Source organism: Pelophylax lessonae, assembly GCF_965119305.1.
Source record: "Pelophylax lessonae genome assembly, chromosome: 3".
In the NCBI taxonomy this organism is placed as follows: domain Eukaryota; kingdom Metazoa; phylum Chordata; class Amphibia; order Anura; family Ranidae; genus Pelophylax; species Pelophylax lessonae.
This window is the reverse complement of record NC_138770.1, coordinates 15,415,440-15,439,001: the sequence shown is the minus strand read 5'-3', so window position 1 is coordinate 15,439,001 and position 23,562 is coordinate 15,415,440. Positions and strand designations below refer to the sequence as shown.

Here is a 23,562-nt window from a genome sequence, read left to right as displayed (position 1 = left end):
CACGGTTGAAGGGGTCGGGGCTTAAATCTGCGTGTACTGAGGGGGGCGAGCTCATTCAGGGTGAAGGACAGAGATCTATTGTAGACAGAAGTGGTTAGTTTGGGGCAGGACATGGGTGAGATTTTGTCATAGAGGTGGTCAGTAGCAGGAAAGAGAAGGATTAGGTGGCAAAGGTTTCTATGGGTAACTGTTAGGTGGTTGGAGGGAGAGGAGGGGAAAGTCTGGGAGCTTTTGGAAATAATATTGTGGTGATCAGAGAGAGAAAAAGGATTGTTGGAGAGGTTGCACAGAGTGCATAGGTAGGAGAATACATAGTCAAGGGTGTTGCCATCAGAGTGAATAGAAGCATGAATCGATTGCTTCAGGTCAAAAGAGGAGGTTAGATTGAGCAGTTTAGAAGTAGCAGGAGTGTTAGTTTTAACAGTGATGTTAAAGTCACCGAGAATAATTTTGGGAATTTCAGAAGAGCGAAAATAGGGTAGCCAGTCAAGAAAGGTTGATACGGGTCCAGGTGGCAGATAGATCAAAGCACTTCTAAAACAAACTGAAGAAAATAGATAAATACAATGTGCCTCAAATGAGGAGAGTGACAGAGAGGCAGGTGGGTGAATTACCTGAAAGATGCTATATGGGGCTAGAAGGATTCCCACTCCACCTCCCTTCCATCCATAGGGTCTGGGAAAGTGAGTCCAGAGAAGGCCATCATGGGAGAGGGAAGCAGGAGCAGCAGTGTTGGATTCATGAAGCCAGGTTTCAGTAACAGCAAACAGTTAGTGATAAAGAGGTCATGGACAGAAGTTAGTTTGTTATAGACAGAGCAGGCATTCCAAAGGGCACAAGAGAAGGGGGGGAGCTTGTTTTGGGAAGAAGAGGGTTAGAAACTAAATTGTGGAGTGATGGGAGATTTGGGTACGTTTAAGCGATGGAGGCCCAGGGTTTGGGGTTTAATCTCTAGAGGTTGGGAGAAGCAGAAGGGTGAGGGAGTTAATATGGGATTGCAATTTATATGAAGGGACGTGCCTCAGGGTTATGGAGGTTTTATTCCCATGTGAGTTTAGAATTGGCAGGAGTTGGTAAGTGCAGTAATAGGGAGAGGACAGAAGTGAGGGTGATATATACAGGCTGTGGGGTGGAGAAGAGGGGTGAAGAACAGAGAGATTACGGAGTGTGGACACAACTATCAGAAGGATTGGTAGAAAGCACATGTTACAGAGAGGAAGGAGAGCGGAATGGGGAAACAAGGTCACCTGCAGTCAGTTTGGTGTTTTTCAAAGTAGTTTGCTGTGTAGTCTCGCTTTGTGCAATCGCTGAAGTGCAGAGCCAAAGTGCGCCCACTTAAATAAAGAACCCACTTATAGATGTGCGCTCCCCAGCCATATATAGTGTGGAAACGTAGATGAACCCCTTCAGGGTCATGGCATTCCCCCACTTACAGGGCTCAAACATTTCCTTAATTTTGGAGATGGCCCCATTTCCACCAATGACCTTCTCACCTCGTTAGTCTATGTAGAATATACTTCCCTTTCTTGCCTGCTTTATATGGACTCTGAGACTATTTATATTTTAATATATATTATTTATATATATATATATATATATATATATATAAAACGCAGGTGGCCAGACACTATAGCTGGCTTCTGTGTTCTTCGCCTATAGCAGCCTCCTTTCCTATAAGGCAAGCAGGCCTACCAGTACTCAGTTGCCCCCAGGACTTCTACACAATACTATGGTGCCTGGCCACCACACCAGGGCAGGAACGAACTGAGCACAGCTACCAGGTACTTGCGTTTGGCAGACAGGCAGAGTGGTTCAACGACAGTCCAGTTACAAGGCAGGCAAGGTTCAGAATCGTCAGGGTCAAATCCATAGTCAAAAGAAAGGCAGAGAGTAGTCGATATCCGAATAAAGGCCTTCAACAAGGGAATCCAAACAGCAGAGCAGGGCAGACAAACAGAGAGCTTGAAGCACGTGTTACAAAGGCAATATCACAAGCATGAGACTGGGGGCTTGACTGGCTTCAATCAGGTTTGGTCTCCACCCAGAGACTGACCACAAAAGTCACCTTGCAGATAGACAGAAATAAAGAATGCCTGACAGCCAAAAACCAGGATGCTGGACTGAGGAGCAAGAGCACAACTATCAGGAACCATCAACCAGGCAGAGACAGAAAATGCAGTTAAAATCACACCTTTAATGTAATAGTAAAAATAACACAGAACAGGAACATTGTTAAAAAACAGAAGCCAGGGTTTGGAAGCCAGAACGGGTAATTAGAAAAGCCGGGATCAGAAATCACCGTTGTCAGAAGCCAAAAATCAGGATCAGAAATCAGAAGAGATGTCAGTCAGGGCAAGTCATAACAGGAACACAGCAGAGACACGCTGGAGATGTTGACCAGGCAAAGGCACGGAGGAAATGAGAAAGGCAGTTTAAATAGAAAAAAGGGGCCGGCTGTAGGCTGGACTCATGAGGCAGGTAATGGTAACCAGGTGAGTCCCTGTGGAAACAATGAGTGGCTGGTAATTTTTCTGATGCTCTTAGGGTGTGGGCCGAACCCCAGGCCTCCTTACTTTCAAAGTAGGGCTGTTGGACCTGCATTGTATGTAATATCAAAATGAAGTGGGGTTTAAATAAAAAGGTGTGTGTGTGTGTGTGTGTATATATATATATATACAATCTATTAGAAAACAACTACTAGATATATAAGGTGCAGTGGTGGTATAAGGAGAAAACCACTGTAGAGAATTATCTAATCAAATTATAGCTACAGATCAATAATGCCAATAATATAGCGTGCTTCAATTGCTTTTCCATTACTGATGCTGCCAACTACTTCATTATTCACATCAAGTGTCATACCTTTTGTGGGTACTTGCCGTATCTCTAATTACTTCATGAAGACTAATTGTCTGTGCAGCATTGATGCTCCCTTTCCTTCTGGATCCCATATTGCTCAATAGTATCTCCGTTCATCGGTACCAAACTTCCACTGAGTTTTTATAAGGAATGCTTTATATCACACACTGTTTTATTTTAGCATGAGGATGTCAGTTTAATCCCTACCTTATGGTAGTATGCACTGCTTGATTTACACCTTTGTGGCTTTGTCTGAGATTTCTTGAGGATCAACACTTGTGACTCCCTTGTGGAGTAGTTGATACCCTGCACAACCACTCGGGAGTACATTAAACATGTTAGTGCACTCTGGATTGGTCTCGAGTTTGGACAGTTTTTAACCATTGTCACATTTTATGTGTTGTTATTTATGCTGTTTGGTGGAGGTGATGTTCTAATCATTTCATTTCACGTGTTCCATATTCAGGGAATTTTTCTATCAATAAAGTTTTTTACTAGTTATATTACATGGATCTTATTGATAACCTTCCGCATGGTTCTTTCATGTGTTTGTTTTTTGCTTTAAAAAAAAAGAGACCTGACCAGTGAGGTGAGGAGGATTCTGGGAATGTCATTTAATTGTACTATTTGTGTTCAAATCTAGAGTTTTCCTCCTGTGAAGTCTGGAGATCATATGACCATCACATTGCCTCCACCTCCCTCCCTGATAGAATAGAGAGATAAAAAGAAGATTTGAGAAGTCACCAGAGAGATCATCAGGAGAGGTGAGCGGTGCTGGGAAGGACGTCATGATGGAGAATCAGCCGCCCCTCACATCACCGGGTAAGAGGAGACTTTATTGTAAAGGAGAGAGCAGTACGGAGGCTCCACCTAGATCCCCCATCATCTGATAAACACATAGAAACAATGTATTCAGTCAGTGTGTGTGTTTCCTACAGATGGATCCAGTAATGGGAACCCACCAGAGAGATGTCCCCGTCCAGAGAGATGTCCCCGTCCTCTGTATTCCCGGGATTCCACACAGGAAGGTCACACCATCCCTCACCATCATCAGGTAGATGAGGAACAATCACTGATAGTATCATTAGGATCTGTACATTATCTGCATTGTTACAATTGATGTCATTTTTATTATATATTCAGAGTGGAAACCTGAGAGATTCTAAAGTTGAGGTTAAAGAAGAGATAAAAGAGGAGGATGATGAGGATGGGGTGATGGAGGAGTCAGAGTTTCTAAAGGAACACAAAGTTCTGTATCAGGACTCCATGGTGGAATCATCCAGCTACAGAAACCCACCAAAGAGATGTCCCCGTCCTCTGTATTCCCAGGACTCCGCACAAGAAGTTCACACCATCCCTCAATGTTACAAGGTTGGTGGTTTGGAGCATCTAGAGCAGTGCTCCCCAACCTTTTTATCGACGCGGACCGGTCAACATTTTATAATTTTTCTGTGGCCCGCTGAGGGGGGGGGGGGTACGTCAATGCAAGTGACCAGCGTGCCCCCAATCAATGCACAGTGACCACAGCATGCCCCCAATCAATGCAGAGTGCCACAGCATGCCCCCAATCAATGCAGAGTGCCACAGCATGCCCCCAATCAATGCAGAGTGCCACAGCATGCCCCCAATCAATGCAGAGTGCCACAGCATGCCCCCAATCAATGCAGAGTGACCAAAGCATGCCCCCAATCAATGCAGAGTGCCACAGCATGCCCCCAATCAATGCAGAGTGCCACAGCATGCCCCCAATCAATGCAGAGTGCCACAGCATGCCCCCAATCAATGCAGAGTGGCCACAGCATGCCCCCAATCAATGCATAGTGCCACAGCATGCCCCCAATCAATGCAGAGATGCCAGCGTGCCCCCTTTCAATGCAGAGATGCCAGCGTGCCCCCTTTCAATGCAGAGATGCCAGCGTTCCCCCCGCGAGACCAGTGCACTTACCTCACGGCAGCTTCTCTTCAGTCCCCGCGTCTTCTCGAGTCCTCAGTCCTCCCACCTCCTCGGCCAATGGCATGGGTTTTTCCTTTCTGCCAATCAGAAAGCGTTAAGGACCCTCTCCCTGATTGGCCAGGAGGAGGATACGTGTGACAATAGCGAATTTTCATTTGCTATTGTTACACAATGGGCGGGCTCGGGCGCAGAGTGCTCTCGCGCTCCGGCTGCCACAGTAAAATAATTTAAAGCTCCTCGGGCGGCCCGGTACCGTTTGATCCACGGACCGGTACCGGTCCGCGGCCCGGGGTTTGGGGAACAATGATCTAGAGCATGGGTGTCCAACCTTTTGGCTTCTCTGGGCCACATTGAGTGTAGAGAAATTTTCTCGGGCCGCATATAAAATATATACTATAGTTAAGATATATAAGTATTAAAACGCCACCGCGCCCTTCCCGTGCTGCCGCCCCCCCCCCCCCCCCCCAGCACTAATTTATCACAACTAGAGGATGATCATTTCCGAGGCAGCCTCTGCCTACAGTTAGTTGGAAGCCACTGTGGCCATGACCCAACCTGAATTCCTTCTTCCCCATCAAAAAAAATAAAAAATTGTCAGGGGGCAGTGGGCCGCATTGCCTGGGGCTCTGGGCCGCATGCAGCCCCCGAGCCGCAGGTTGGACATGCCTGATCTAGAGCATGGACTTCTGGAGAGGATGTGTATATGTATATGTATATATATATATATATATATATATATATATATATACATACACACAAACCCAATTCCAAAAAAGTTGGGACACTGTACAAATTGTGAATAAAAACAGAATGTAATGATGTGGAAGTTTCAAATTTCAATATTTTATTCAGAATACAACATAGATGACATATCAAATGTTTAAAAAAATACGTTGATTTTAAATTTCATGGCATCAACACATCTCAAAAAAGTTGGGACAAGGCCATGTTTACCACTGTGTGGCCTCCCCTCTTCTTTTTATAACAGTCTGCAAACTTCTGGGGACTGAGGAGACAAATTGTTCAAGTTTAGGAATAGGAATGTTGTCCCATTCTTCTCTAATATAGGCTTCTAGTTGCTCAACTGTCTTAGGTCTTTGTCGCATCTTCCTCTTTATGATGTGCCGAATGTTTTCTATGGGTGAAAGATCTGGACTGCAGGCTGGCCATTTCAGTACCCGGATCCTTCTTCTACGCAGCCATGATGTTGTAATTGATGCAGTATGTGGTCTGCCATTGTCATGTTGGAAAATGCAAGGTCTTCCCTGAAAAAGACGACGTCTGGATGGGAGCATATGTTGTTCTAGAACTTGGATATACCTTTCAGCATTGATGGTGCCTTTCCAGATCTGTAAGCTGCCCATGCCACACGCACTCATGCAACCCCATACCATCAGAGATGCAGGCTTCTGAACTGAGCGCTGATAACCACTTGGGTTGTCCTTGTCCTCTTTAGTCCGGATGACATGGCGCCCCAGTTTTCCAAAAAGAACTTCAAATTTTGTTTCGTCTGAACACAGAACAGTTTTCTACTTTGCCACAGTCCATTTTAAATGAGCCTTGGCCCAGAGAAAACGCCTGAGCTTCTGGATCATGTTTAGATTTGGCTTTTTTTTTTGGCCTATGGAGTTTTATCTGGCAATGGCAAATGGCACGGTGGATTGTGTTCACCGACAATGTTTTCTGGAAGTATTCCTGAGCCCACGTTGTGATTTTCATTACAGTAGCATTCCTGTATGTGATGCAGTGCTGTCTAAGGGCCCCGAAGATCACAGGCATCCAGTATGGTTTTCTGGCCTTGACCCTTATGCACAGAGATTGTTCCAGATTCTCTGAATCTTTGGATGATATAATGCACTGTAGATGATAACTTTAAACTCTTTGAATTTTTTAGAAAAACAAAATTCGGTGTAACCGAAAAAAGAACTGCGCAAATGGAGTGATATTTAACAATAAATATATAAATGTGAAAAATTAGGGAATTTCTTCCTCTAGCGAGCAGCAATAAAAACGTGAAAACGCAATATGTGATAGTGAATGTGGGTTATTGCGCTCAGCAGTATACTCACAATAAAGTGCTAATGCATAAATAACATAAACATATGAACCAATTATTTAAAGGTGAATATTCCAATGAATATAGCAATAATAAAAATAATAAACATAGTCCTTGAAAAGTGCTCGGTGCAAACTTTAAGTTCCAGCAGCAAATACAAATGGACTTGATGTGAAATGCCTTCACCAATCACCATACACCCAGTGCTCGGATAAAATACTTCTTACCAAAAGAAGTTGACCCCTTAATTATAGGGGGTCATGATCGCAATGTATCTCCACAAGAGCTCCAAAATCTCCTATTACAGTCTTCACATCCAGTGTGTGATAAGCCAGAAGTAAACAGATGACTCCGAGACTCCGGACTTTGCTATAGTCATGCAGCTGTCCTCAGGTGCTGCCCTGTACACGGCCCGCTGCAGCACTGCTCTGGGATCACACACAAGCCCCGCCCACTAGCCCAATGCTGCTCCACACTGGCAGGCAGCCCTCCTCTCCTCTCCTCAGGCTGCTCCTCTCTGCAAGGGGATAGCAGAGAGGAGCAGCCTGAGGAGAGGAGAGGAGGGCTGCCTGCCAGTGTGGAGCAGCATTGGGCTAGTGGGCGGGGCTTGTGTGTGATCCCAGAGCAGTGCTGCAGCGGGCCGTGTACAGGGCAGCACCTGAGGACAGCTGCATGACTATAGCAAAGTCCGGAGTCTCGGAGTCATCTGTTTACTTCTGGCTTATCACACACTGGATGTGAAGACTGTAATAGGAGATTTTGGAGCTCTTGTGGAGATACATTGCAATCATGACCCCCTATAATTAAGGGGTCAACTTCTTTTGGTAAGAAGTATTTTATCCGAGCACTGGGTGTATGGTGATTGGTGAAGGCATTTCACATCAAGTCCAATTGTATTTGCTGCTGGAACTTAAAGTTTGCACCGAGCACTTTTCAAGGACTATGTTTATTATTTTTATTATTGCTATATTCTTTGAATTTTTTCTCTGAGAAACTCCTTTCTGATATTGCTCCACTATTTTTCGCTGCAGCATTGGGGGAATTGGTGATCCTCTGCCCATCTTGACTTCTGAGAGACACTGCCACTCTTGAGAGGCTCTTTTTATACCCAATCATGTTGCCAATTGACCTAATAAGTAGTGATGGACGAACATCGGCCGGGGCGGTTCGCGAACGTCAGCCGCAAATTTTCTCAAAAGTCCGCGAACCACAAGTTTGCGGCGGGCCCTATTGACTTTAATGGGAGGCGAACTTTAAAAACCTTTAGGTCATATTTGCAGCCACAAAAGACATACTAGCTGTGCACAAATAGACCCAGCACATGGACAATGTCATAACAGAAGTATTGTAATCGAAAAAGTTGCCCTAAATTTTTTTTTTTTTTTTTTTTATAAATCAGCCAGAACTGACAGCAGCCGGTAAATACATGTCTAATACATATAGGGTCCATTCACACATCTGTAAAATGGGTCCGCATCCATTCCAAAATTTGGCGGAACCTTTACAGACCCATTGTTTTTTCATTTCCAGTCTGAAAAATTAGGCATTCACAGGATAATTCCAGGCCCCAACAATTAGCCCACATGTGTTTACCTGACAGCTAAGAACGTAGTATTCTGTGGCTGAAGGTCCATTAGGCAATCACAGGATACAGAAGTAAGATTCGCCCATTCCAGGCCCCAAGAATTAGCCCACATGGGTTTACCTGACAGCTAAGAACATAGTGTATTTGATGGCTAGAGGCACATTAGGCATTCACAGTATACAGAAGTAAGTGTCGGCCTGTATAGGCCCCAAAAATTAGCCCACATGGGTTTACCTGACAGCTAAGAACGTTGTATTCTGTGGCTGAAGGTACATTAGGCATTCACAGGATACAGAAGTAAGTGTCGGCCTGTATAGGCCCCAAAAACTAGCCCACATGGGTTTAACTGACAGCTAAGAATGTAGTATTTGGTGGCTGGAGGTACATTAGGCATTCACACAGGATACAGAAGTAAGTGTTGGCCTGTATAGGCCCCAAAAATTAGCCCACATGGGTTTACCTGACAGCTAAGAACGTAGTGTATTTGATGGCTAGAGGTACATTAGGCATTCACACAATATACAGAAGTAAGTGTCGGCCTGTATAGGCCCCAAAAATTAGCCCACATGGGTTTAACTTGACAGCAAGGAACGTAGTGTATTTGATGGCTAGAGGTACATTAGGTATTCGCAGTAGACCGAAGTAAGTGTCGGCCTGTATAGGCTCCAAAAATTAGCCCACATGGGTTTAACTTGACAGCAAGGAACGTAGTGCATTTGATGGCTAGAGGTACATTAGGCATTCACAGTAGACCGAAGTAAGTGTCGGCCTGTATAGGCCCCAAAAATTAGCTCACATGGGTTTAACTGACAGCAAAGAACGTAGTATTTGATGGCTGGAGGTACATTAGGCATTCACAGTATACAGAAGTAAGTGTCTAGGCCTCATAAATTAGCCCACATGGGTTTTACTGACCGCAAAGAACGTAGTGTATTTGATGGCTAGAGGTACATTAGGCAGTCACAGGACACAGAAGTAAGTGTCGGCCTGCATAGGCCCCAAAAATTAGCCCACATGGGTTTAACTGACAGCAAAGAACGTAGTATTTGATGGCTGGAGGTACATTAGGCATTCACAGAAAAAATAATTGTCAGCCCTAAAAGGCCCCAAAAATTTGCCATTCAATGGATATGAAATGCCGCTGTATGTAGCGAAGCCAAGGACCAGAAATTTCTGTGGGTGGATGGCGGTCTGGCGGATATTTGTGGCCTGGCATGAGGAATTTCAATGAAACATGGTCTACTGGTCACATGTGTTGAAATCCTCAGAGATCCATGCCTCATTCATTTTTATAAATGTGAGGTAGTCTACACTGTCATGAGCTAGGCGAGTGCACTTATCGGTCACGATCCCCCCCTGCTGCGCTGAACGTCCTTTCGGACAGGACACTGGACGGGGGGCAAGCCAACATTTCCATTGCAAATTGTGCAAGCTCTGGCCAGAGGTCAAGCCTGCCCACCCAGTAGTCCAGGGGTTCATCACTCCTCAGAGCGTCCACATCGGCCGTTAACCCGATGTAGTCGGACACCTGTCGGTCTAGGCGTTCCTTGTTGCTGGATCCGGAGTACAGCTGTCAATGGTTCAGCTGAAAGAAGGATCTCATATCTGAAGTGACCAAGACATCTTCAAACCGCCCTCTTCTTTCAGGTGCTGTTGGATTGCTACCCACAACTGTCTCTCTGTGACTGGAAATTCCTCTGTCAGCGCACGCAAAAGCAGAATGCAGCATTTCCCACAGCAAGGCCTGGAAGTGCTGCATTTTGACCGCCCTCTGTGATTGTGGTAACATTTCTGCCATTTTATGTTTGTACTGGGGGTCTAAGCATGTTGCCACCCAGTACTGGTCCTTGGCCTTTATGCATTTTATACGGGGGTCCCCCTTAAAACACTGGAGCATGAAGGCTCCCATTCACACTAAACTGGAAGCGGTGTAGTGGCCTGCTTCCAGCTCATCATCCAGGATAATGTCGTCCTCGTTCTCCTCCCCCCATCCACGGATAACACCAGGGATCCCAGAAAGGTTTAAAGCATGCTCTTCTTGCTCCTCCTCATCCCCCCCCCCCCCCCAGCACCATCATCCTCTGACTCCTCTTCAGACTCCTGCTGTTGATTTGTCTCAGATGGAGTAGCACCCACTGGGAATTCATCCAACATTGCGACTTCCTCATCTTCCTGCTCCTGCTTCTCGACGGCTTGATCAATGACACAACGCAATGCACGCTCCAGAAAGAAGGCGTAAGGTATGATGTCACTTACGGCGCCCTGGCCGTGACTGACCAGTTTGGTGATCTCATTGAATGGTCGCAGAAGTCTGCATGCCTCCCGCATGAGCAGCCACTGGCGAGGTGAAAAAAACCCAAGTTCCCCAGAACCTGTCCTGCCGCAGAGTTTTTACAGGTAGTCGTTAACTGCATGTTTCTGCTGGAACAGCCTATCAAGCATATGCAACGTTGAGTTCCATCGCATTGGGCAGTCACAAATGAGACGCCTGACGGGCAGGTTGTGTCACCGCTGAATGTCAGCAAGGCGAGCCATGGCTGTGTAAGATCTTCGGAAATGGCCCGAGATTTTCCTGGCCTGCCGCAAGACGTCCTGGACCCCAGGGTATTTGCCAACGAATCGCTGCACCACCAAGTTCAGGATGTGTGCCATGCATGGCACGTGTGTTATTTTGTCCTGTTTCAGCGCACTCAGCAGATTGGCACCGTTGTTGCACACCACTTTACCAACTGTCAAATTGAGCGGTGTCAGCCACTGATCTGCATGTGAAGGCAAAGCTGAAAGGAGTGCAGGACCAGTGTGGCTCTTGGCTTCCAGGCACAACAGACGCAGCACAGCATAGCAAGGTCTCACCTGGCATGTGGAATAGGTTCTGGGGATCTTGGGCGGTGCAGGAGAAGAGACGGTAGCAGCGGAAGAGGAGGAGTCAGCCGAGGAGGAGAGGGAGGATGATGGAGGAGGAGAAGAAAAGGCAGGCCTGCTTGCAATCCGTGGCAGTACAACTTAATCTACACGGATGCCACGGGTTACATGCTTAACGGCCGTCAGAAGGTTCACCCAGTGGGCAGTAAAAGTGATATACCTTCCCTGCCCGTGTTTGCTAGACCATGTGTCTGTGGTCAGATGTATCTTGGCACCAACACTGTGTGCCAGAGATATATTCACTTGCCGCTTAACATGGCCATACAGCTCTGAAATGCCCTTTTGCGAGAAATATTTCCTGCCTGGGACCTTCCATTGTGGTGTTCCAATGGCCACAAATTTACGAATAGCCTCAGAGTCCACCAGTTGATATGGCAGTAGTTGGTGGGCTATCAGTTCCGACAAGCCAGCAGTCAAATGTTGGGCAAGAGGGTTATCCGGCGTCATCATTTTTTTTCCGCTCCAACATTTGGACCACAGAAGCCTGCCTTTTTCCAGAACAACGTGACAACGGCATCATGGAAGGTGGAGTGGAGGGCAAATGTGAGGAGAAGGGGCTGAACGGTGAGAGCCTGGAGTGTGGCTTTGTGGGTTCAACTTCTGACTGTGTTGCTCCCACTGGACTCGGTGTTGGGAGTTTAGGTGCCTTCTTAAGGCGATTGTCCCAAGGTGAGTGTTGGGCTTTCCGCGACTTATGCGTTGACTGCAAAGGCTGCAGATGGCAACACTGTTTGGCACTGTGTGTATCAGACTTAACTCCGCAAAAGAGGCAATATTGTTGCAGGACACAAATACACTTATGAAAGTATACTCAGATAACACCCCACTTAAATATGTGGTATTGGGGGCCACTGGTTTATCACACCAGTTGTTCAAAAAATTGGCCAGGGAGTTTGGCACTGTGTGTTACATAGTTACATAGTTAGTGAGGTTGAAAAAAGACAACAGTCCATCCAACTATCAATGCTCCCTGCTGATACGACTGTTTGTGGAAGAGAATTCCACATCCTTACCGCTCTCACAGTAAAGAACACCCTACGCATTTTAAGGTTAAACCGCCTTTCCTCTAGTTTTAGTGAGTGGCCACGTGTATGATTGTATTCCCTTACTCTGAATAGTTTGTTCCTTATGCTAGGTTCGCCAGTACAGTATTTGTACATTGATATCATATCCCCCCTCAATCTTCTCTTCTCCAGAGAGAATAAGTTCAGTGCCTGTAGCCTCTCCTCATAGCTGATGTCCTCTATTCCCCTAATTATTTTTGTTGCCCTTCTCTGGACTCTTTCCAGTTCCAGCACATCCTTCCTGAGGACCGGTGCCCAGAACTGGACAGCATACTCCAGATGTGGCCGGACCAGAGTCTTGTAGAGCGGGAGAATAATCTCTTTATTTCTGGAGTGAATCCCCTTTTTTATACATCCCAGTATTCTGTTGGCTTTGCTTGCAGCGGCTTGGCATTGCATGCCACTGCCAAGCCTGTTGTCTACCAGTACCCCCAAGTCCTTTTCCATCCTAGACTCACCCAGAGGTTCCCCCCCCCCCCTAGTGAGTAGCTTGCTTTCTGGTTTTTGGCCCCCAAGTGCATTACTTTACATTTATCAACATTAAACCTCATCTGCCATGTAGTTGCCCACCCCGTTATTTTGTTCAGGTCCGCTTGTAAGGTTTCTACATCCTGCATAGAAGATATTGGCATGCCTAGTTTAGTATCATCTGCAAATACTGAGATTGTACTAGATATCCCCTCCTCTAGATCATTTATGAATAAATTAAACAGGATTGGTCCCAGGACCGAACCCTGGGGGACCCCACTTTCCACACCCGCCCAACTCTGAGTACTCCCCATTAATCATCACCCTCTGGACTCTCCCCTGGAGCCAGTTCTCTATCCAGGTACTCACCTTATTGTCCATACCTACCTTCCTTAGTCTGTACAGTAAGCGTTTGTGGGGAACGGTGTCAAAAGCCTTTGCAAAGTCCAGATACACCACATCCACAGGCTTTCCCTTATCTAGGTGGCAGCTCACTTCATCATAGAAGGTTAATAGATTAGTTTGGCAAGAACGATTTTTCATAAATCCGTGCTGATTACTACTTATTATACTGTTTTCATTACTAAAGACTTGTATGCTGTCCCTTAACATCCCCTCCAAAATCTTGCAGACTACAGATGTTAGGCTGACCGGCCTATAGTTCCCCGGGATATACCTTGGCCCCTTTTTAAATATCGGTACCACGTTGGCTTTTTTCCAATCAGCTGGCACCATACCCATCTGTAAACTATCCTTAAAGATCAAGAATAATGGTCTGGCAATCACCTGGCTGAGCTCTTTAAGAACCCTCGGGTGCAAGCCATCCGGTCCCGGTGATTTATTTATGTTAAGTTTCTCTAGTTTAGTTCTAAGTCTATCTTCTGTTAGCCATGGCGGCACTACCTGAGGTGTGTTATTTAGTTCGGCCTTACAAGCTAGGTTCGTGTAGCCCCCCGATTCTTTTGTGAAGACTGAAGAGAAGAAATGATTTAACACTTCCGCCTTTTCTCTGCCCTCAGTGTGTATCAGACTTAACTCAGCAAAAGAGGAAATATTGTTGCAGAACACAAATACACTTATGAAAGTATACTCAGATAACACCCCACTTCAATATGTGGTATTGGGGGGCCACTGGTTTATCACTCCAGTTGTTCAAAAGATTGGCCAGGGAGTTTGGCACTGTGTGTATCAGAGTTAACCCAGTAAAAGAGGCAATATTGTTACAGGACACAAATACACTTATGAAAGTATACTCAGATAACACCCCGCTTCAATCTGTGGTATTGGGGGCCACAGATTTATTACAACAGTTCTACAAATAATTGGCCAGTAACTGTTGTCACTGTGTGTAGCACAGATAACACAGCGAGAAGCCACATTTTTGCAGGACTAAAATACTCTCTTAGAAAAGTATACTGTTAAATAACACCCCACTTCAATATGTGGTATTGGGGGGCCACTGGTCTATCACACCAGTTGTTCAAAAAATTGGCCACGGAGTTTGGCACTGTTTGTAGTATTGCTGCAGCAACGCTCAGTCACCACACCTGTCACAATGCTGCATAGTGCACAATACTACTACTAATCCACTATAATATGCTTTCTACAAAGTATATTATACTGTGGATTACCCCCCCCCCCCCCCCTATATAGTGCACTGCACAGCAATACCAAAAAAATTGCAGCCCTTTAAATTACTTTTGTGGACATTAACAGAACGATTTGTGTGACTGTTGCCGATCTCTAACTGCCCCTAAAGCACCAACTGGATACATGTCCCTAACCTGAAAAGATACTAGTAGAGCTATACCGAAATACCAGCACTGAAAAGGACTTTTATGGATCTTAACAGAGCTATTTGTGTCTGGCAATCTCTCCCTGATGCATACAGCAGACCTCTCTATATGCTGGCAAAAAGCAGAATGTGAAATGGCCAACAGCTCAGGTCTATTTATAGGGTAGGGGGACTGTCCATGTGCTAAAATGTTTTAATTGGATGTCCCATTCCACCTGACGGCTGTGTCACGGGTCAAAGTTCTTCTGAAAGAAAAAGAAAATGGCGGCGCGGACATCTTCGTGAACATCGGCAAAAGTCTGACTTTTTGCGTATTTGTGAACAAGCAAAATTTGCCGCGAATCCACCGCCGGGCGAACCGCAAGGCCATCTCTACTAATAAGTTGCAAATTGGTCCTCCAGGTGTTCCTTATATGTACATTTACCTTTCCCGGCCTCTTATTGCTACCTGTCCCAACTTTTTTGGAATGTGTAGCTCTCATGAAATCCAAAATGAGCCAATATTTGGCATGACATTTCAAAATGTCTCACTTTCAACATTTGATATGTTATCTATATTATATCGTGAATAAAATATAAGTTTATGAGATTTGTAAATGAGTCCATTCCTTTTTTACTCACAATTTGTACAGTGTCCCAACTTTTTTGGAATTGGGTTTGTGTGTGTGTATGTATGTATGTATATATGTGTGTGTATGTATATATATATAATCACAATAATAAGCTTATAACCTACAGATGATATTCTCTCTCATTTTCTTTGTTTAGAGTGGAGATCCAATCGATATAGAATTTGAGGTTAAAGCAGAAGAAGAAGAGACGTATGTGAGGGATGATCAGCAGTCTATGGAGGAGGATGGAATAACGGGGACATTTATAGAGGAGGACACTCCTACAGAGATCAGCACAGGTGGGCCATTAACACTAAATACATTCTTCAACCCATACTGCTCACTGATTGGTCCAGAGTAGGGCGGGGACTGGGTGAAATCAGCCTGTAATACCCTGGTCACTTTCCTGAGCTGTGTTCCCCGTCCTGTATTCCTGTATTTCTCTCGGATAATCTTCCTTCTCTGTGCTGCAGACACAATTTATGTCTCTAGACTGGATTTATGGAGATTCTGGGGTTCAGCTGGCAGTAATTCTCCCGGGGTTACTTGCTCTGTTATTTGCTGGCTGTGTCGGGTGGAGGGATATGCCTGTATAGTCTCACACCCAAGTCACTGAGTGCAGCCCCGGGAGATGGGAGGCAGCGGTGTGGGACCTCTGCAACTGATTACTGAACACAAAAATTATGAGTTCTGACCCCTGTACTATATACTCTGTTGTTCATTACAGACTTCTGCTCTCTCCCCTCTACCCACTGCTATATATACACATAATATGGATTCTCTTTTGTTACACCCATTTTATATATGATGGTTTGATTGGAGGACAGACTTTTACATGTTGATAATAATGTGATAACATCCTCAAACTTTGGGACCTTAAACAGAAAGTGATAATGAGGGAGGAGTCAGTAACCCAATGATGGTGGTCTTCAGGATCAGTCCAGTCTTCATCTTGGTTGTTCTCCCCCCATTTTCACTCTCTGACCTCTGGTGGGGCTCAGCCCCGCTGTTATTCATGACTAAATAATGGACTAAATAAGGAAGTGCAGGACTTCTTGTGTTAGGAAGATGGCAGTGAGTGATAGAGGGGGAGGGAACACTCGTCCTATAATCCCCTCATCACTATCACTCCTATAAAAGACAGTTCTTGTTGTTTCCTCGCTCTCTGACTAAGATCCATGAATAAAGAAATTAACTGGTAGGAGATCAGAGGACCCATTTACTAGTTACCTTGAGGGGGGAATTGTAAGATCCTCAGAGACAAAGCTGCCTGATGTGGGCAGAGTCCTGGTTTAGGGGAACCAATCTGCTGATGTCTAGTAATAATCTTTGTATTTCTATTTTAGATAGACGGGAGATGAGGAAAACCTCAGAGGATTGTCTCACTTTGTCTCCAGACGGTAAAGTAGAAGATGAGGACATAACACAGTATAGTCCAGAAGAAAACCTGGCTACCTCAAATGTCCATCCGGGACCACACAGTGTAGATGGACCATCGTATTCCTCTTATCCTGAGGAACCTCAGACTGTGAGGGACGGTGCCGGACCATCGTATTCCTCTTATCCTGAAGAACCTCAGACTGTGAGGGACAGTGCCGGACCATCATATTCCTCTTATCCTGAGGAGCCTCAGACTGTGAGGGACGGTGCCGTCCTTAAAACAGATAAGAGGTTCTCCTGTACTGAGTGCGGGAAGTGTTTCCGTTTTAAATACAAGCTTAATGTGCATAAAAGATCTCACACCGGTGAGAATCCATATTCCTGTCCTGAGTGCGGGAAATGTTTTCCATTGAAGTCTGATTGTTGCAAACATCAGAAATTGCACACTGGAGAGAAGCCATATTCCTGTCCTGAGTGCAGGAAATGTTTTTCACGGAAGTCCGCTCTTTCCAGACATCAGAAATTGCACACTGGAGAGAAGCCATATTCCTGTCCTGAGTGCAGGAAATGTTTTTCACGGAAGTCCGCTCTTTCCAGACATCAGAAATTGCACACTGGTGAGAAGCTCTATTGTTGTCCTGAGTGCGGGAAATGTTTTTCAGAGAAGTCCAATCTTTCCACACATCAGAGATGGCACACGGGTGAAAAGCCATATTCTTGTTCTGAGTGTGGGAAATGTTTTTCAGAGAAGTCCACTCTTTCCAGGCATCAGAGATCGCACACTGGTGAGAAGCCGTATTCCTGTTCTGAGTGTGGGAAATGTTTTTCAGAGAAGTCCACTCTTTCCATGCATCAGAGATTTCACAGGGGGGAAAAGCCGTATTCCTGTTCTGAGTGTGGGAAATGTTTTTCAGTGAAGTCTGGTCTTTACGAACATCAGAGATTGCACACTGGTGAGAAGCCGTATTCCTGTCCTGAGTGCGGAAAATGTTTTGCACAGAAGTCCACTCTTTCCACACATCAGAGATCTCACACGGGGGAGAAGCCGTATTCCTGTCCTGAGTGCGGGAAATGTTTTTCAGAGAAGTCCACTCTTTCCAAGCATCAGAGATTGCACACAGGTGAGAAGTCTTATTCCTGTCCTGAGTGTGGGAAATGTTTTTCAGAGAAGTCCAATCTTTCCAAACATCAGAAATTGCACACTGGTGAGAAGCCGTATTCCTGTTCTGAGTGTGGGAAATGTTTTTCAATGAAGTCCGATCTTTACAGACATCAGAAATTTCACACTGGTGAGAAGCCGTATTCCTGTCCTGAGTGCAGGAAATGTTTTTCAATGAAGTCTGATCTTTACAGACATCAGAAATTGCACACTGGTGAGAAGCCGTATTCCTGTCCTGAGTGCGGGAAATGTTATTCAGCGAAGTCCAGTCTTTCCATGCATCGGAGATCGCACACTGGGGAGAAGCCGTATTCCTGTCCTGAGTGCTTGAAATGTTTTCCACAGAAGTCCACTCTTTCCAAGCATCAGAGATCTCACACGGGAGAGAAGCCACTTTCCTGTCGTGAGTGAGGGAATTTTTCCTCACTGAAGTCCTGTCTTCCTGTACATCAGGGGTCCCACACAACCCTCGAGGTGTATTAGTGCACTGAGTGCAGGAAATATCTTCTATATGAATGTTGGTGGACATGTGGGGAAGAAGCACACCCTGATATACACCTCAGATATACAGTGGTGATCGAAAGTTTGGGCACCCCAGGTAAAAATTTGTATTAATGTGCAATAAAGAAGCCAAGGAAAGATGGAAAAATCTCCAAAAGGCATCAAATTACAGATTAGACATTCTTATAATATGTCAATAAAAGTTAGATTTTATTTCCATCATTGACACTTTCAAAATTACAGAAAACAAAAAAATGGTGTCTGCAAAAGTTTGGGCACCCTGCAGAATGTGAAAGCGTAAATGATGGAAATAAAATCTAACTTTTGTTGACATATTATAAGAATGTCTAATCTGTAATTTGATGCCTTTTGGAGATTTTTCCATCTTTCCTTGGCTTCTTTATGCACATTAATACAACTTTTTACCAGGGGTGCCCAAACGTTCAATCACCACTGTACTCCATGGCTGATCTTCATCATGTAAGAAACACTTCATAAGGAGATCAGAGATCACCAAAGACATGGATGAAGTGTTGTCCCGTGTTGGCCGATAGCAGGAGAAAAATAAAAATTTCTTACCTTTCATTGGCTGAGTTCATTTTGTGTGGGAAGATTTCACAAACACTTACAGATCTGGTTGTTATAAATGTGTTGATGAAATGTGACCCGCATTCCCCCAGTCATGGTGAATTGGGATTTCCTATAATGGTCAGCTCCATCTAGTGGCCATAATGTGCTTTCCTGACATATGTCCATGGTAGAATACGCTTGGGTTGCCCTGCCCTCGTTCCTCCCCCATAAGACCCCTCCCTCATAAATGTTCAGGATAAGCCAAAGGCTGCGTTCCTTTCTTCTCCTCCTCACTTATAGGACCATTTTTGTATGACGTTTTCCTACCTATTGGAACTATTCTATAAAGAAGAGAGGGGGTATAGTAGAATAACCTCCCACGTTTAGTGCGCTTGCAATATCTGTAAATATATTAAATATGTGTATATGATAACACCTCAAAATCGTGCAAACAACCAACTGGGTGCAATTATAACAAACCTATTACAACCAGCTATTAAAGATATAAATCCAAAAATATAATAAATAATACAAATAGGAAATAAAAAATATTTAAATAGTGTCCACAGTTGATCAATCCATATGGAATGTACACCATGCATATGGAAATAAAAGGTAAGTCCAATGTTCCCAATGTTACTATTCCAAACCGAAACAAGGAGGCAATGGTGGTAAGAATGTTCATAAGGGGTCACCACAGTGCTCAGGGGGGTTTATCAGAAGGCTCACCAGATATGTTGGATCCCCTCTAACCTTACAGTAGGGGGATCATTCGGGCTTGTAAAGAGGTTAAATTTCTCTTTCCAGGACTTAAGGCAATGCAGCTGGTCCCCACGCTGCTCCTGGGTACAAAGTCCCCTTTAGTGCACTCCGTGGCCAGCAAGTGATGGATTAAAAAAATATAGGAAGCCAGAAAGAAACTGCTAGCAAGCAACATTAAAGGTGACTCTAGGGTTAATTCCTCACAGTATATCTTCCCATCCTCACCACACACCTCGTGCTCGTGGGGAAAATAATAATGTATGGCTCCTTACCAGAGATAACATATGTTGAGCTCAGAAACGTGTTGGTTTCTCGCCTATAAAGTAGTTCCCATCCAGCCTCCAGAAGAACAATTGGGAGGATCACTCTTCTCCTTAGTTTCACACCCGAAGCCACTAAAAAAAGGGGTTGGAAAAGAGGAGGCAAACTAATAGTGCATTATCTTCAAAACACATAAAAATATATTGAAAATGCACTTACATATAGTCGAAAAAAAAAGCATGGATTCAAGCCGGTACGGCCGCATGCAGTGTGGACCGTACAAAGGATAATGACGGCGCGGCTCTCCTCAAATCCTACGCGTTTCTCCCAAATGGGCTTCCGCTGGGACAGGAGCTGTCCTTAGCATGCGAGCTGCTAGGGAGTAACCAAAAGGAAAACATATGGAGAGGACTCTGCTCTCTGGGTGATCGATGTGCATTGCAGCATCTTATCAAAGTTTGGTGCAGTCGCCTACCTTTCTCTTCTTTTCTGTCCTGAGGAGAGAACTGTTTGTTGAAGCAAGGTTTGCTTTCTGCATAGCGGTACCCACGCAGGGGCCGCTTGGATATTGGTTTGCCTGGGCCTCCCACTGATTACTCCACAGCCAGATACAGGGTATTTTCACACAGCCAGGTGCACACACTCTTCCGCTCGTTGTCTCCAATGACCAGTCTAGGGGATGTGTTTTTATGTTTTATTTGGAGAACTTGGATAGAAGAAAAAACAGAGCTATCTTAAGAGTCCCAACATCCTATCTGTTCAGAGAAATGGGAACCTACAGATGTTCACAAGGAACCACTGTCATATGTGTGGACTTTAAGGGCGCAGCATGAGACAGATGACAACTACATGGATTTATCCTAAAATAACATTTATTGATTTATCTAAAACCAGATCTCAATAAAATGAGGAAACTGGCCCCAAACTGAGCTCAACTCGTACACAGGAGATCAATGTCTCCTACTAATTTCACTCATGTACATCATACATATATAAGGATAAGTTGGTATATATCATAAGGTTCGTGTAGGTATAGATATTTCCTCTCTTCACTTAGATGTAACATTTAGTGACGACCATGTACTTTTTTTACTGAATATATCTTATTACTATTATAACAATCTCCTTTACTATATGGATTTCTTTGTCTCAGCTTTTTTTGTATACATGTCTGCATCATATTTGTTACTGATGTCAACATTTGTATCAATTACTGTATGTATAATAAATGACTACGTTCAGATTCTATTTTTGTATATCTTAGTTGGTGACCTGCCTCATTTAAAGTCCCACAACCTCTGTTTTCTGTTTGAGATCAAGGTAAGGGAATGGCGCTGCCCTCTATAGGTAGTGTAAAAGTTTAGACAGGAAAGTGTGTAGATATATGCAAAATGAGGAGAATAAATAATTAAATGTTAAAAGGGTAGGTATGCACAAAGAGGAGTGTGTGAATGTATGCACAACAGGTGGATAAATAAATAATTAAATGAATGAAAATGAGCATATAAAAACGCAATTACAGTGGATAATATCTCACATAAAAAGTGTCAACAAATGAAATAAAGTGGCTTGTGCATACAAATATAAATATATAAAAAAATATATAAATATAGAGACTGAGTCAGTTAAGGGGCAAACTATAAACAAATGGCAGAATTTAAATAAATAAAGTGACCAGTGGTTATTAGGTGGGTGATGAAAAGGTGACTTGGTGGAAGCACATGTAAAGTGCTGTATACAATAAGTGTATAAAACAAAATAACTAAGTGACAAGACAAGCTGGTGGTCCAGCAATAAGGTGAAATTAAAGTAACATATTTAGTCCATATATGTGACAAAGAATCTTCATATAATAGATGCTGGATACAACCCTGTGGTGGGTGAGGTGCTCGGTGACCCCTAGGGAAGGTAGCCCACTCACAAGAAATACCCACCCCACACAGGGGTATAGAGCGGGTATATAAATATGGCAGGTATTCCTCTTTTGGATCCTGTTCCTCTCCGGGGGCTTGAGGTGGGGGTATAACTGAAGTGCCCAGTAGGGCTCTGTTATGGTTCCTACAGGTAGGCCCAGACGTCAGCGTGGTCCGCTCTCATATACGTGTATACGCCGAAATCAGCCAGGTATAGTGGGACAGGTATGGGTAGATGGAAGAAAGAGGCCAATAGTGTGATACTGCTATAACTATTTTATTGCATAAAACAAATAGTAGGGTACTCACAATAATCCTTTGTAAAACAAGCGTAGTGTAAGCCTTTGGAACGCAATGCGTTCCATGCGAATGGCGGAACCGGAAGTGCTGCGACGGCACTGTACGCGTTTCGTAATCCAACATCTTCAGGAGCGTTCAATGTTTCCTACTAATTTCACTCATGTACATCATACATATATAAGAATAAGTTGGTATATATCATAAGGTTCGTGTAGGTATAGATATTTCCTCTCTTCACTTAGATGTAACATTTAGTGACGGCCATGTACTTCTTTACTGAATATATCTTATTACTATTATAATAATGTCCTTACTATATGGATTTTTTTTGTTGTCAGCTTTTTTTGTATACATGTCTGCATCAAATTTGTTACTGATGTTAACATTTGTATCAATTACTGTATGTATAATAAATGACTACGTTCAGATTCTATTTTTATATATCTTAGTTGGTGACCTGCCTCATTTAAAGTCCCACGACCTCAGTTTTCTGTTTGCATTAACCATTAGGAATGGAGGCACATCACTGTGTTTGCTTCAGATCATATTTCTCCATATTTTTCTGTTCACTCGTCAACGCGTTTCACACAAGGATTCTTCAGGACTATGAAGATGTACAGACAGTTTTCTCTTAAAATTAACAGACTCAATATTAGTGTTTCATAAACATAGAACATAATCTGTATTTATGTACATCATAATAAATACAAACATGGCTTACTAGCACACGGCCTTCCTTCCAACCCCCAACAAATTAACCCGACCTGGGGCAGACACGGGGGGAAAAAAATCGGACCAAAATGTGTTGTCTATACAGGGATCTGTCCTGATGATTCTAGGTACAAGATAAAATATACAATATCTCACAAAAGCTAGTACACCCCTCACATTTTTGTAAGTATTTTATTATATCTTTTCATGTGACAACACTGAAGAAATGATGCTTTGCTACAATGTAAAGTAGTGAGTGTACAGCTTGTATAACAGTGTAAATTTGCTGTCCCCTCAAAATAACTCAACACACAGCCATTAATGTCTAAGTGACAATGTCCAAATTAGGCCCAATTAGCCATTTGTTACAAGGTTTCAGGTGTGAATGGGGAGCAGGTGTGTTAAATTTGGTGTTATCGCTCTCACTCTCTCATACTAGTCACTGGAAGTTCGACATGGCACCTCATGGCAAAGAACTCTCTGAGGATCTGAAAAAAAGAATTGTTGCTCTACAAATAGATGGCCCAGGCTATAAGAAGATTGCCAAGACATTGAAACTGAGCTGCAGCACGGTGGCCAAGACCATACAGCGGTTTAACAGGACAGGTTCCACTCAGAACAGGCCTCACCATGATTGACCAAAGAAATTGAGTGGACATGCCCAGCATCATATGCAGTGGTTGTCTTTGGG

General features: G+C 44.1%; 1 protein-coding gene across 1 annotated transcript in view; it reads left to right on the top strand.

The window, feature by feature from the left end:
• LOC309550230 (uncharacterized protein) overlaps positions 1 to 23,562 on the top strand; it is a gene marked incomplete at its 5' end in the record, with an annotated part of 1,091,635 nt that overhangs the window by 809,789 nt on the left and 258,284 nt on the right. The window contains one exon of the mRNA XM_082250641.1: positions 17,398 to 17,983. Coding sequence (XP_082106767.1) covers positions 17,398 to 17,983 — 586 coding nt within the window. The remainder of the gene's footprint in view (positions 1 to 17,397; positions 17,984 to 23,562) is intronic.